Source organism: Balaenoptera ricei, chromosome 2, assembly GCF_028023285.1.
Source record: "Balaenoptera ricei isolate mBalRic1 chromosome 2, mBalRic1.hap2, whole genome shotgun sequence".
Taxonomy (NCBI): domain Eukaryota; kingdom Metazoa; phylum Chordata; class Mammalia; order Artiodactyla; family Balaenopteridae; genus Balaenoptera; species Balaenoptera ricei.
Window position 1 is genome coordinate 174,700,108 of NC_082640.1, and position 16,373 is coordinate 174,716,480.

The following is a 16,373-nucleotide window of genomic DNA, read 5'->3' on the forward strand; positions in this document are numbered from 1 at the left end:
CTGCCTTCCTACCTTCTCCGAGGCAGGATCTCCCACACAGAACTCCGTGATGCACCCTAGGAAAGAGGACAACCCAGCGGGTACATTTCCCAGACACTGACGCTCATTTGCCTTCTTGCTCGAATCTACCCCCACCCCCCTTGAGTTAAAACCAATTCAGAACCAGGGAAAACACACACTAGGATCCATGTGGCTTACCCAGTACACCTGACGTGGTGGAACAAGAAGCAAAGCTACTTGAAATGTCCTTGGCTACCCTTTGTTTATAAGATATAGTTAAATATTCCTAAAATACCATGGAGTAAATAAACGGCATCCCAAACCCAAGCTTCTCTGGCATTGTGGCCTCAAGGACTCAAGGAGGGGCAACACTTCTCAGAAGGCTGAGGGGAGCCCCAGGCTGAGGCCCCTTCTCTGCACACCGCCCAGAACACCCAGTGCTACCGCCGCACACCAGGCGTCCCCGCCCCCCTTCTCTGAAACACTGAGGTGGCCCTCGGTTATTAGGGGTGATCCAAGCTAATTGTTATGCATCTCGAGCAGAGCTCGCTCACACCAGCAGTCAAAAATGAGTGCCCTTCCTTGAAAACTCTGCTGTGTGAGGCTCTGCAATCAAATGAGTGACGCCTGCTTCGAGAACTTCCACTTCAGCTGGAGCCTGACCTTCGTGTGGTCCCACTTCCAGCTGGAAAGCCAGCCGGGCCTCATCACCGCTGGAAGTTACCATTTCCCCCGCCTGTTCGCCTGACGCTGCACCAAATGCCTCCACGTGCGTTCTCTTACTTGCGCCTCACACAGCTCTCTCTGGTTCTGGCACTATTTCACAGATAAAGAAACTGGCACCCAGCGAGGAGAAGGGCTGGTCCCTTATCCGGTCCTCTGGCTCCAGCGCCCTTGCTTGCCCTCATCCGAGTGCCTACCGTGGGCGAGGAAATTCGAGAAGCTCGGAGGCAGCAGCCCTGGCCCTCCGAGGCTAACGCTCTCTGCCTTCACCCTCTGCAGAGCCTAAGCAGGATATTTTTCTCATCCATAACAGGCCTGCTGCTGCCACCCAGAGGGATAAGAGAAACCCACGTGAAATCGACGTGGGTGTGTGCCAAGCCAGACCATGCTCAAGGACACTGGGGCTGGGATGATGACAGGTGCTCGGTCCCTCCAAGGGGACCGGGGAGATGGCGGAGTGACGGGGCAACACGGAGACGGAGGGGAAGGGGGTGAGGAAGGAAAGAGAGGGGGAGGAAAGGAGGGGGGAGAGGGGCAGGGGGAGGAGGAGAGAAGAAGAAACATATGATTTGTGACAGGCTGTAGATGAGACATGAGGAAAAGTGTGATGAGGAAACACCAATTCGTGGAGGCTGGGGACCATCCCCTGGCAATGTCTCATCCCGGGGTCAAGTGCTCCCTCACAAGAGAGGCTGGATGGTGGACAAGGCCACGGCTTGAAGGTTGAGCCAAGGCCCTGCACACAGCATTTCCCCTGCAGCTGGGGCAGCACTGAAAGGACTGAGGTCAGAAGCCCGGCAGCCAGGTCACCGTGCGTGAAATAGAGGCGATACTGTTTATACCGCCAACCCCAAGGGCGGTGGTGGACGTGGAAGATATAACGCCATGAGGATCAACGATGAAATAAAAGTATTTGGTAAACAGAAAAGGGATCTAAGGGATCAGGAGGGGCCCAGGAACTGGTCCTGGCGTCAGGTTCTTTCTGAAAGAGACCCAAGTTCACGGGCTTGGCAACTAAAAAGCTGAACATATTTAAGTATATTTCTAAAGAAAAAGATATGCTTTACCAATTAGTAACTCTTATTGCCAAACTCATCTATGATGCATTTTCCTAACCCTGAAAATCAGTCAAATCCTGTCAATTACATCCTTCCAGATATATATATTTTTTAAGTGTAGAAACACAGAAAGGGAGCGAGACAACGAAGGAGCAGAGCAAACACATTGGAAGATGGGAAGCCACTGGTGCTTAGGGACGGCAACCACCTCCATTTGTCCCCACTTGCTCTGCAGAGACACTGGCGGTAGGCGTCCACTGATGAATGCCCCCTGGGTGTGGCTCTTGGGCCCCGAGTGACCCACCGTGTAAGTCAGCAGCCCTGACAGCGCTTGGCATGTCCAAAACCTCCCACTGGTCTCTCTCCTTTCATCCATATTTTGTGATCTCAAAACTGGCCTTCACCTCCACCTACCCACGTAACCTCTTGTTACTGCTTTAGAACACTGCAGCTGACAAGAGCCTTCCAGAGCAGCCGGCTCAATGCATCACTGGTCTTTAGAGCCATGGGAGAACAGCAAGAGGACAAGCAAAAAGGAAGAGGGGCTTCAAACTTAAGCAGTCCCTTAACTTTGACTATGTCAATGGGAATCTTCTCGAACTTGGGTAACATAAAATGAGACATGAGCCAGTAAGCAATTCCCAGCATGTAATCCATCACCTAGTGCAAACCTCTCATCATTATTTTTTAGTTGGGTTCTGGTGGGCATCCAAAGCTTCAGGGCAAGAGGACAGAGCCCCATAGCCCCGCTTCTTCCTCCTCGACGAATAGGCTTCAAATAGGAAAATAAGTTATCCAGCCCACCGTTATCAATCTCACACAAAACGTTTTCAATAGAAGGTATTGGTTTGGGACTCCTGAAAGCCCCAGGGAAATTCATTCCGGCCTCTGGACTTGCATATCAATCACACAAACTCACAGGTTAGAGGGAGGGAAAGCCAGGGTTGGAGTTTCCTCTGTGATGACACTATTTATCGTGAAAAAGGAGAATAAAAAGAAAAAATATTCTACGTTCCCTCCCTTCTCTCTCTATTTATAACAGCAAAGAAACTAGAACTCAAAACTCAGCCTAGGGTTTCCCTGGTGGCGCAGTGGTTGAGAATCTGCCTGCCAATGCAGGGGACACAGGTTCAAGCCCTGGTCTGGGAGGATCCCACATGCCGCAGAGCGGCTGGGCCCGTGAGCCACAATTACTGAGCCTGCGCGTCTGGAGCCTGTGCTCCGCAACAAGAGAGGCCACGATAGTGAGAGGCCCGCGCACTGCGATGAAGAGTGGCCCCCGCTTGCCACAACTAGGGAAAGCCCTCGCACAGAAACGAAGACCCAACACAGCCATAAATAAATAAATAAACAAATACTTAAAAAAAAAAACAAAAAACTCAGCCTAGAGGACATGCACCATCACTCAGATGATCTCAATCAGTGACAGATGAGATCAAACTCAGAAGCATCTATGCCAAAGCTACCAAGCCATTCCAAACTTCGGGGTGTTTATTGCAGCCTTTTGTGGGCCCTGCCAATCTGAACCTTTGGAGCAAAGCAGGCCTTCTCCACAAACAGTTTAATAGGATTTGGAAAATAAGCATTTACTCCCCAACAAATGGGAAACAGGAGCACGTGGCTCTGGGCAGATGAAATCCCACTTCCATGAGCTACGCCCCAAGATTTGAAGCTCTTGCAAATGAAGAGGGAGCAACTCCCCTGTTGAGTTATCCAATCTGCAGTTTAAAGCGCGATTGGACTGTTCCTGAGGAAGGGGCCTCCCACGCACAGCCTAGGAGGAGCTACAGGGGAACCAGATACATACTGTTGGTCTCCATGCACATGTATCCTGCAGCAAAATGTCAAAACAAGGGACAGCTGAAGAGATTTGGAAGGGCATCATCGCATTTCTCGTAAGAGCAACACGAAAAGGAAAACAAGCATCAAATGCATGAGAGAGCTATCCCTTACATGCAGGCTCTTAAACCTTTTAAAAACTCTTTTCAAAAGCGGCTCAAGGGGAAAATGTACCCGTGTGGCATTACAGCCATACTCGCTTTCATAAAAACCGTCTGAAATTTGGCAAATCCAGTTCTCTAAACGGATCAGCCGTTCAAAGGGAGATGATCCAGGGTTTCCAATCCATTAATTCTCCCCGCAGCAAAGCAGGGAGGCCTGTGCAGTACCATCCCAGGGAGGCAAGGGAGCACAGAGCATGGCCCCCATTCCCTCCCCCGCTGGTCCTGGTGCTCCACACTGTGACTCGTACTCATGGGGGAGCCTCCTCCTCCCTCCTCCCACCTTCAGATCTCATGGGAAAGTGAGGAGCCAGGTGGAGAAGAGACAAAAGAGCCTATGCTCATTCTTTTAAAAAAAAAAAAAATTCCCATTGTGGTTTATATTTAAAATTGCTTTATGATAAAAACTAAACTGAAGACAGCATTATAAGGCTTTCTATTTTCCTTCTTTAGGAACTTGATTTAGAAAAAGAAGAAGGCTTACCCATTTTTGAAATAGAGGACATGGGCTCTCTGTAGTCCTGTTTCTAGGAAAAAACCTAGTTCTTGATCGTGGGGAGCAGAGCCAGGCTTAGGACTTCTGTTTTGAATATTAGAAAGTATTACCTAGAAGGGGAGAAAATCGGAAAACTAATCAGATCCACATGCAAGCCTACCTCCTTCAAACCCTGTCTCTAAATGCACTGCAGGACTTGAAAAATTAACTTCTGTATGCAAACATCAGTGCAAGGCACTGCTGTAGAAGTGTAGGCATGAGAAAAGCAGAGAGAGTGACTTCTGTGAGACAGGGAGCAACTGCTAACCCCGGGCCACGTGTGGCCCTCCTGGCACTGAGGACAGAGGAGTGAAGGGTGCTGATGAATGTACGGTGCCAGGAGAAGCATTAGAGGTGGAGTGGCTCTGCCGAAGGCCAGGATGTTGACAGAGAGGCTGAGTGACACAGAAGCCGGTCCAGCAATGGACAGAAACGGTCATCATCCACCAGTGGCTGAGGTCACTGATGGGGGCCCGTGGCTTCAGCCCTCCAGAGCGTGATGAGCTTCAGAAAGAGCTGGAGAGTGCCGTGATTGGCACTGGCTCTGGAATTAACCAGAGAGGGCAAACTCACCAGGCTACAGAGCTGAGGCCTGTGGACTGGGCAGCAGCTACCTATTCTCAAGGGGAGAGTTGAGAAAAACAACCTCGACTCCCCCTCTCCCCAAACTTGACCTCTTGTCAGCAGATAACGAGGTTTTAAAGGTTTACGTGTTTAGCCCTGCCAGAAAGACTGCCAACTAGTCAAGAGAAAGGCTTGCAAGTTGAGGGGGATACAGTGAAGGGTAAACACTTAGCTACTGTTACAGAGGCTGCTCTCCTTAAATTCACAAGTCAAATAAAGCATTTATCAACCAGAAGCTACTTGTGGCCCATTTAAAAACCACAGGAGTGCTCTCCAGACATGCTGCCAACATCTGCTGAGACTCAGCAGCTCTCCAAAGATCCAGCTGTTAGACAAACCCCAAATATTTTAGAGGTCTTGAAATTATTCTCCAAATGGAGTTGAAGCAATTGCTGGTTCTCTACCTTATGAGCTTTGGGAGCGGGAAAAAAAGTAGAAGACACACAATGAACAATATGTTGTGGAACGAAATCCAGGTGGGCAACCCTTGCCTTTGAACTACATCCCAGCATCTTATCAAAACCGCCTGGCTCCTTCTTGACTTCGCCCTTGGCTCTGCAAGTGCTAAGAGGTAGGTGTTCCTCCTGCCTCCGAGAACTGTCATTTTTGGCTCCACCCTCACCCATCCTCGAAGAGTTGGAGACGCAGAGAGTGCGGTCCTGGGCCCTTGTCCTTCTCTGTTAAGTGTCTCTCAAGATGATCTCATCCACTCCTCAAAAATCATCTACGTGCTGCTGAATCCCAAATTTATAATCTCTAGTCTAGACTTTCCCAGACTCATATATCCAACTACTTCCTTGACATTTCCACTTGGGGGTCCAATGCTGAAACTTTAAAAAATTATCCTCCATTTGCTTTTGATAACAGTTTTTAATTTTTTAAAATGCCATGATTATTTTAAAGTGAAAACAATGTAGTACAGTACAAAAAGAAAATTAAAAATCATCCCAAATTCTACCAGATAGAAATAGCCAGTGAACACTGATTGAACGATAACCCAGCTATCTCTGTGTACAAATGTATCAAGAGGAGAGAAAGATAAAAATCATTTTACAAACATTGAGATTGTTACACATACTGGTTTTAATTTTAATTAAATTTGACAGGAGAAACTAAAGGGTGACGAAAGTAATCACTCAACCTCAGAAAAATGTGGGTTTTTTACACATAGTTCATAAATTTATGTCTCTCTAAAGTTAAAAATATGTTATATTTATTACATGTATGCATGTGTGTTATATGTATGTGTGTATGTGTATACAGACAGAAAGACAGAGACAGGGAGACAAAGAAAGAGACAGAGAAAGGACAGAAAGTAGGTCATTCTTTTATCTACATATTTCAACACTATACAGTATCTGTTGACCCAGAACAAAAATGAGGAAACTGACATAATCATACTACCTTCTCCTTTGCCTTCTCCTCAGCCTCTTATTTTTGTTATAGTACTGTTTTTTATTGCCAAGGTACCTAACAATTATGTTCTACCCCATAATTGTTTTGCATCAGTTCTATATCAAAATGCATTTGAGGGGCAAGATAGGGGTAGAGGATTAAGAGGTACAAACTAGTATGTATAAAATAAATGTGCTACAAGGATATATAGTACAACATAGGGAATATAGCCAATATTTTATAATAACTATAAATGGGATATAACCTTTATAAATTGTGAATCACTATGCTGTATCCCTAAAACTTGTATAATATTATACATCAACTATACCTCAATCAATCAATCAGATGCATTCATTGTTTCTTTAATTCTTTATTTTAAATTGATTCTTGCTTGGTGGAATATTGCCAAAAAGGGCTCATGGATGCTACAGGCCCTGAATTCTTACAGGTGTAAGAATGTCTGTCTCTTGTATCTGTTCCTCTAAACCTGAGTATGACATTCTCGGATCTCCCACTTTCTGTCCCTCAGAACATGGCAGACGATAGTCCAGTCTTCCAACGCTGACAGTTGCTGTGGACAACTCGGAAGCCAGCCTTATTGTTCTCCCTGTAGAAAATCTGCAAAGAGCAGTCCTCTTCTCCCTGAAGTCTAGAAAATCTACCAGGCGTTGTCTTACCATTCATCATTCTATGTCAGCTATTCTTGGAACACAGCGTGAACTCTCAATCTAAAAATTCAGATCTGTAGTATCAAGTAAGGCACTGGACTTGGGCTGCCATTCTGGGTTCAAAGCCCAGCTCCACTACTATGGGCAAGTCACAGTCTCTAAGGTTTTCTCATTGGTAAAATGGAGATGGTAATAGAATTTTTCACTTAGTGCAGTCCTATGAACTAAATGGAATAATAAATGGATAGAACACTTAGTACAGTATATAGCAAGTGCTGAATAAAGCCTTACTTTGTTGAAGAACTTCTCTTTGATTATATAATTGTATTTTCTTATCTATTCTGGTTTTTTCCATTTTCTTTTTCAGGAATACTAATTGTGTGCACTGTCTTAATTACTGTAGCTTTGTACAATAGAAAGTTAAGAGACTGGGAAGTGTGAGTCCATCAACTTTGTTCTTTTTCAAGATTGTTTTGGTTCTTCTGGTCCCTTGCATTTCCATATTAATTTGTGAATCAGTTTATCAATTTCTGCAAAAAAGGCAGCTAGGATTTTAATGGGGATTGGGTTGAATTTGTAGATCAATTTGGGGAGTATTGTCATCTTAACAAATTAAGTCTTTTGTTCCATGAATGTAGGATGCCTTTCCATTTATGTAGGTGTTCTTTCATTTCTTTCAACAGTGATTTGTAGTTTTCAGAGTATAAGGTTTGAACTTCTTTTTATTATCCCAATGCATTTTAATCTTTTTGATGCTACTAGAAGTGGAATTACAATTTTAATTTCATTTTCAGATTGCTCATTGCTAGTGTATACAAATAAAAGTGATTTTTGTATATTGACCTTGTATCCTACAACCTTGCTGAAATCGTTTATTATTTATAGTTTTTTGTGTGTGAATTCCTTAGGATTTTCTATATACAAGATCATGTCATCTGCAAATATAGTTTTACTTCTTTTTTTAAAAAAAATTTATTTATTTATTTTTTGGCTGTGTTGGGTCTCTGTTGCTGCACGTTGGCTTTCTCTAGTTGCGGCAAGCAGGGGCTACTCTTCATTGCGGTGAGTGTGCTTGTCATTGTGGTGGCTTCCCTTGCTGTGGAGTACGGGCTCTAGGCGTGCAGGCTCAGAGGGCTTCAGTAGTTGTGGCACGCGGGCTCAGTAGTTGTGGCTTGCGGGCTCTAGAGCGCAGGCTCAGTAATTGTGGCGCACGAGCTTAGTTGCTCCACAGCGTGTGGGATCTTCCTGGACCAGGGATCAAACCCACGTGCCCTGCACTGGCAGATGGATTCTTAACCACTGTGCCACCAAGGAAGTCCCTCCCTTTTCAATGTGGATGCCTTTTATTTCTTTTTCCTACCTAATCGCATCTTGGAAGGAAAGCATCCACTTTTTCACCATTATATATGTTGTTAGACGTGGGTTTTCATGGATGCCTTCTATCAGGTTGAGGATATTAACTTCTTTTTTTTTAAATTTTTCTTTACTTCTATTCCTAGTTTGTTGTGTGTTTTTTTATCATGGGGAGTGTTGGACTTTGCCAAATGAGTTCTCTGCATCTACTGAGATTATCATTATCATGTGGTTTTTGTCCTTTATTCTATTTATATGTTGTATTACATTCATTGGTTTCCGTACATTAAATCAACCTTGCATTTCTGAAAAGAATTTCTCTTGATGGTATATAATTCTTTCGCTATGCTGTTAGATTCAGTTTGCTGGTATTTTGTTGAGGATATCTGCATCTGTATTCATATGAGATACTGGTCTCTGGGACTTCCCTGGTGGCGCAGTGATTAAGAATCCTCCTGCCAATGCAGGGGACACGGGTTCGAGCCCTGGTCTGGTAAGATCCCACATGCTGCGGAGCAACTAAGCTTGTGCACCACAACTACTGATCTTGTGCTCTAGAGCCCAAGTGCCGCAAGTACTGGAGCCTGCGTGCCTAGAGCCCATGCTCCACAGCAAGAGAAGCTACTGCAATGAGAAGCCCACGCACCATAACAAAGAGTAGCCCCCGCTCACCGCAACCACAGAAAGCCCACGTGCAGCAATGAAGACCCAACAAGCCAAAAATAAATAAATAAATAAATTAATTAATTAATTAATACAAAAAAAAGAGATACTGGTCTCATAAAATTAGTTAGGGAGTGTTTTACTCCTCTTCTACTTTCTGAAAGCTTCTATAGTACTGGCATCATTTCTCCCTTAAATTGAATCTCTCTTCATTGAATTCACCAAGGAAGCCAACTTGACCTGTAGTTTTCTTTATGGGAAGATTTTTAATGATAAAGTCAATTTCTTTAATTCATATAGGTATACTTGAGTTATCTATTCTTTCTTGAGTGAGCTTTGGTACTTTGTGTCTTTCAGGGAATTTGTCTATTTTCTATAAATGATCAAGTTTATTTGCATAAAGTTGGTCATAATTTTCCCTTACACCCTTTCAATGTCTATAGATCTATAGAAGTGCCTCCTTTTTTCTGGGTATTGATAATTTGTGTCTTCTCTCTTTAATTCTTGTTCATCTTATTAATAGTTTACACAAATTTTATTGATCTTTTCTAAGACTCCATTTTTGGTTTCACTAGTTTTCTCTACTGTTTATCTGTTTTCTGTTTCACTGATTTCTGTTCTAATCTTTCTCATTCCCTTCCTTCTGCTTATTTTGGCTTTAATTTGTTCATCTTTTTCTAGTTCCTTGAGTTGGAAATGTAGATCATTGATTTGAAATTTTTCTTCCTTTCTACTATACACATTTAATGTTATAATCTCTTCTATACATTTTGTTTTCTATATCTTGAAGCTCTATTATTATGTATACATACTTTTAGGATTATAATGTCTTGATGAATTGACTCCTTTTATTATATCTCCCTTTATCTCCTATAATATCCCTTGTTTCTAATTCTACTTTATGATATAATACAGCCACTCTAGCTTTGTTTTGATTATTGTTTGCATAGTGTGTAATTTTACCTTTTATCTACCTATGTTTTAATATTTAAATCATTTTCTTGTTGATAGAAAATCTCTACCTTTAAATTGGGGTGCTTAGACAATTTACATTTAATATAATTATTGACATGGTTGGAACCATCTTGCTAGTTTTTTTTTTATTGGCCCATATGTTCTTTGTTCCTTTTTCTCACTTTCTTCTTTTTTTTTTTTTTTTGGATTGATGATTCCATTTCATTTCCACTATCAACTGGTTAATTATGTCTCTTTTTTTCTTATTTTTTAGTGGCTGCCCTAGGGTTTACAATATAGCTCTTTATAATATCTCTTAAGTAATATTACACCAATTCATATATAGTATAAATACCTTATAACAATATACTTCTATTTCCTCCACTATCTTTTTTGCTATTGTTGCCACACATTTTACTTCTATATTATAAATCCCATAATACATTGTTCATATTTTTGGTTTAGGCAGTTGATTATCTTTTAAAGAAATTAAACATAAGAAAGTCTTCTTTATTTACCCTCATTGTAACCATTTATGATGTTCTTGATTTCACTGTGTGGGTCTGTATTTTCTTCTGCTTGAAGAACTTCTTTAACATTTCTTGTCACACAGGTGTGCTGGCAATGCATTCTGTCAACTTTTATTTGTTCTAAAAAAGTCTTTATTTGTCTTTCCAGTGTCTTCTAATTTGCATATCGTTTTCTGATGATAAGTCTTCTATAACTCTTATCTTTATTCTTCTGTATTTAAAGTTTCTTTTTCTCTGGTTGCCTTCAAGACTTTTGTCTTTGATTTACAACACTTTGACTATGATGTGTCTAAGTGTGTGTTTGTATTTATCCTGCTTGAGGTTCTCTGAGATTCTTGGATCTGAGATTCTTTGCTGTGTTTCAGTAATTCTGAAAACTTAACCATTTTCTCTTCAAATAGTTCTTCTGTCCCAGTTTCTCTCTCTTATCCTCTTGGGGCACCAAATACATATATGATATTTTCCCACAGCTCTTGGATGCTCTGTTCTGGTTTTGTCCCACTCTTTTTTACTTTATTTTTGTGTTTCTGTTTGAATAATCTCTATGAACCTATCTTCAAATGAAAGTTTTTTTCTTAGCTCTTTCCAGTCTTCTAATAAGCTATCAAAGAAGTTCCTCATCTCTTATATCATATTTTGTTATTTCTAGCATTTTAATTATACTTTTTTTATAGTTTCCTTCTCCTTGTTGAAATTCCCATCTGTTGCTGCATGTTGCATATCTTTTCCATGATATCCTTTAACATATAACTCATGGGTATTTTAAAGTTCCTGTCTGATAGTTCCAATACCTGGGTCATTTCTGGGTTTGGTTTTGTTTATTGCTCTTCACAGTGATTTGTTTATTCCTGTTTGTGTGTGTATATATATGTGTCTTATAATTTTTTATTTATTGTTGACAATTGTGTATACAGAAATAAACTGAGTTAAATAATATTTACACTTGAAAATGTGTACCCCTTTTCTCTTATCAGGCCCTAAGTGTTGGGGATTGAGTCAACCTAGTCAGTAGTTGAGCTGGAGCCGGGTTTTATTGTTTCTATAGTTACCTCCAATGCACCACAGGCTTCAAACTCCTCCAGCACTGGGTTGCTAACTGTGGGACTTGGGATGCCAGAGGGTTTTCCTCAGTGTTTCTATTCCACCCACAGTTTTTAGCAGTCTCTGTATGCTTGCACTACAGAGGGGTTCTCTCTCCACATTCACGCCTCTTTCCCAGTAGTAGTCTGCTGTTACATAGTACTTGGTGCTGTGTTTGTTATGTGGCTGGTGGTGGAAGGGAGAAATTCTTGGTTCTCCTGGTCCAGCCTCAGTCTTAGGAAGGGTCTGTACACCAGAACCTCAGGGATGGGGCTCATCTTCAAGGGCCCCTTTCTGGGCATCTCCCTCCTAGCTCCTGGAATGCCTTCCTGGGACAAAAGCCATATAACTTCTACCCCAGAGAAACTTTGAGCATGATTACACTCCTAGGAGTCCAGATTCAGCCCAAAACTGAAGCCTCTATTTATCACTCCATCTTATAAATACAGCTGGTCCTGTATCCACGGGTTCCACATCTGCAGATACGGAGGGCCGACTGTACTATGCCATATTATATAAGGGACTTGAGCATCTGCAGATTTTGGTATTCACAGGGGGTCCTGGAACTAATCCCCCACAGATACCGAGGGGTGACTGTAATGTCATCTAGCCAGCTGCCCAAATCAGACACTGGGGAGTGAGCCTTGAGACCCTGACACTCTCTCACATCTAATCTATTACTATTTCCCTCCTAATTATTTCTCAAATGTCTGTATATATCCATTTCCACAACCATAACCTTCATCAAAGCTACCATCACTTCCCGTTAGATTTCTACAGCAGCCTCCTAAATAGAGTCTCCACGTCCTCTCTTGCTCCTTAACTTCCTTTCCACCCTCCACAAGCAGCCTGAATAATTTTTTAAAACACAGTCTGGATCATGTTACTCTTATGCTCTTTCTCACCTCTCATGTATCAGCTTGATTGTCATTTCTCAGAAGGGCCTTCCCTGAGCACTAACATAAAGCAGGCTGGCCTCTATTGTTCCCTCCCACAGCATCCTATTCTATTCCTTCATTGCATTTATTAATGTATTTTTTACTTGATTATTGGCTGTCTCCCTCCATGGTGCTGCACCTTCTGCAAAGTCAGGGGCCATGTCTATTCCATTTACTAATATATCCAGTGTCTACTGCAGTGTCTGGTACAGGGTAAGCATTCAATATACATAGTAAATGTAGTAAATGAATAAAACACATAGTAAATGAATGAATGAATAAATTTGCAGGGCCAATAAGAAATGCAGGGGAAAAAGCAGTAAGAAAATAACCTATTCTGCATTAGGCACTATGAAGGTACATAGACTCTCATTTATTCTCCCACAAAAACCCACTGAGACGCACACTATTACCCTCTCTTTACTGAAGGGGAAACTGAGACTTTGCTCCACTGAGCAAGTTGCCCAAATCACATAGCTAACGAGTGTTAAGGCTGGTGTTGAAACTCAGGTCTACCTGACTCTGCAGTCCGACTCCTCTCCCTTTGTCCTATTAGTCTGCATTTGCTTGCAGAACAAAGTCCAAAAGACAAGGTCAGGGCTGCCAGGATGAGGCAGGATGGGAAAAATGCAAGGTGGGAGAGAGAGGGAATAGCTTAGCTCAGAGTTTGCCCTGAAGTCTAAGTATCTTGGATTTAATCCCTTCCTCACAAAGAGCCTCCAACACATGGGCCTGGGCAGGAGCATTGTTTGGCAGTGTCGAAGCCACCACTTTTTCTGTGGATAAACACTTCCCTGCGAGAGGACTGCCAACAAGTATCCTTAACAAGTACAGCCTGCCTTGGCAAAAGCACACACCCAACACCTGAGGAAGCATGGCAGAAAGTGGGCAGGGGCCAAAGATTTTAGGTCAAAAGGCCCAGGTTCAAGGTCTGGTTCTGACATTCCTCACCACTTGTGGACTTAGGACAACTCCTTTGATCTCTCAGATCTTCATTGTTTTCATCTGATTAATGGGGATAATAATATATACCTACATAATTGTTATGAACTGCAAATGAGAAACTATTTAATGAGCATGTAAACATTATAATCCTTACTGGAGATATATTAAAGTATCACCTTCAAGTAAGAACAAAATAAGGATACTTTCCACTACCTTTATAAATAACATTGTTTTAGAAAAGTCTGGAGATAGGGCATGAAAGAGAGATAAAGTGGAGAGTATTAGAAAGGAAGAAAGAATAACGACAAAAATCATTCCTCTGCCATATGTTCATATTCTTAGAAAAATGAAAAGAATCAACTCTATTTTTATGGAGGAGTTCAGTATTGTGGCTGATAATCCTGTACTGCTATCCTTGTCAGCCTTCAAGTTTCAGCTCAGGTGTCATCTCTTCCAGGAGCCATCCCTGAACTTCCGCACAGGTCCAAGACCCTTCTCTGGGCTTGCAGAATTCTCTGAGCGTTCCCCACCAAAGCAGCCCATGTGCTGTTTATGGACCTGTGTCCTCAGAAAATAGTAAGTTTCCTGAGGACATGCTCTGTGGCTTATTTCTTCTAGTGCCCCTGGTGTCAAGCACAGTGTGCAGAACAAAGAAGGCACTCATTAAATATTTTTGTAATTGAATTTAAAAAACCAAAGCATTGCTTTATGTGAAAATACAATGAAAAAAAATGATCCTATATGCGAAGCAATACAAATAGAAGAGATCTGGGAATACAATCCATCTACTGAAGTCTGTAAAACAAAAATCTTGCAAAATGGAAAGAGGTATCATGGTCACAGATGAGTAAAGACTAAATATAATTCTCCAAACCAATGTATAGCGTTAATAAAAATTCGACCAAATCCCAATTATTCTAAAATGCATCTAGAAATACCAACAGAAAAGGACAAAGAGTATTCTGAAAAATAAGTAGTTACTAATCCCTTCAGATGTTAAAACATATCATAAAGAAGCACTTATTAAACAGTGTCACACTGGTGCAATATAAGATTAGCAGAACAAAATAGGAAAGTTCAGAAATTACTGTTGTGTCTAAAATTTTATTAAATGACTTAAAATACATAACAGAAAATATGAAAAAAGAGAGATAAGATCATCTTAAAGTGGTACTGAAGTTTGAGGAAAACATTAGAGTCATATCTAATATCATACACCAAAATAAGTCTCTCCAACAAGATTTGAAAATTAAAAGCTGCTTTTTAAAAAATGGAAAATGGTTGAAAACTTTTTAAATCCTAGAGAAGATTTATCCCAATATTTCAGCTTTAAAACAATGAAATAAATGTAATAAAAAGATAATCAGATTTAACTAATATATATAGTAGATTTAAAATTTATGAACAATTTAGAAATGGAAAAGTACTGAGTGGGAAATCATTCAGAGCAAACGTAATAATGGGTTAACATATTTATGGTATAAAAGCTTTATTCAAATTATAATACTACATCCTAAAACCAGAGAGAAAGTATAAACAGACAAAAAAGAAATATAACAAGGTTAAACATAAAGTTATCATATGACCCAGCAATTCCACTCCCAGGAATATACTCAAGAAAAATGAAAACATTTGTCCACACGAAATCTTACATACAAAAAGTTATAGCAGCATTATTATAATAGCCCAAAGTAGAAACAACCCAAATAATAAATGATAAAATGATGAATGGATAAACATAATGTAGTATCTCCATATAATGGCATATTATTTGGCAATAAAAAGAAATGAAGTACCAATACATGTTGCAACATGAGAACATTATGCTAAGCCAAAGAAGCCAGTCATAAAAGACCACATGTTGTATGCTTTGATTTATAGGAAATGTCTAGAATATACACATCTATAGAGACTGGAGAAATTGGAGGTAAATGGGGAGTGACTGCTAATGCGTACAGGGTTTCTTTTGGGGGTGACGAAAATGTTTTGGAATTAAATATTGGTGATGGTTGCACAACTCTGTGACTATATTAAAAACCACTGAATTGAATACTTTAAATGGGTAAATTCTATGGTATGTGAATTATATCTCAATAATGCTGTGATTTAAAAAAAAGAAAAGAAATATAGCTAGTAAGCAAATAGATGGAAAAAATTTCAACCTGACTGATAGTCAAAGAAATGCAGACCAAAATGGCAAAGTACTGTTTTCACCTAGCAAATCAGCCAAGTAACTTAGATAGAAACAAATGCAACCCCATCAAGACTGCAAAGCAACCACTACTCTCCTGTACAGCCAAAGGTGGAAGATGTCAGTATGACTTGTAGAAAGCAATTGGATACAATATATAGTAACGAGAATGTTAAAAATGTCCCGACTTCTGGGAATTTGCCCTTAGGAAACAAAGCAAAACAAGGGAAAAGCTACCTGAAGGAAGCTGGCACCAGAGCACTATAAAAACAGGCTATACCCAACTATAAGTGAATTATATCATAGAGGCCATCCACTTGATAAAATATTACATAACCATGACAACACTTTGAAGTTTTGAGGTAATGTTGAGTGAAAAAAGACAGATATAGATCCCTTTAACGCTATAAAATTATGAGGGCAAAGACTGACCAAGAACATACAAAAATTAAAATAAGCTACTGTTCTTTTCTCGTTTCCAGGCTTTTCTGACTCAGCTTTAAGTGTGCTGTAGCCTCCTTTCCCAGCCAGTCAGATGGCGGCCTCAAAGTCAGAGCAACATCCTGGCCAGTTTCTTGATATTTCTTTAAGGAAGTAGTTTATTCAGATGTACTACATTAAGCCATGACCTATAACCTGCTGCTTCAGCTTAAGTGAAAAGGCAGGGATTGGGAAGGAGGAAGAGAAGGGAGAATCCATCTTTTCTTCATGGT

The 16,373-nt window shown here is 40.9% G+C and overlaps 1 protein-coding gene across 5 annotated transcripts in view; it reads right to left on the minus strand.

Annotated features, from left to right (window-relative positions):
- Positions 1-16,373, minus strand: part of TTC7B (tetratricopeptide repeat domain 7B) — a 240,709-nt gene that overhangs the window by 162,649 nt on the left and 61,687 nt on the right. For all 5 annotated transcript variants that reach the window (XM_059914822.1, XM_059914821.1, XM_059914820.1 and 2 more), the window contains one exon: positions 4,266-4,387. In XM_059914822.1, the coding sequence (XP_059770805.1) occupies positions 4,266-4,387 (122 nt within the window). The remainder of the gene's footprint in view (positions 1-4,265; positions 4,388-16,373) is intronic.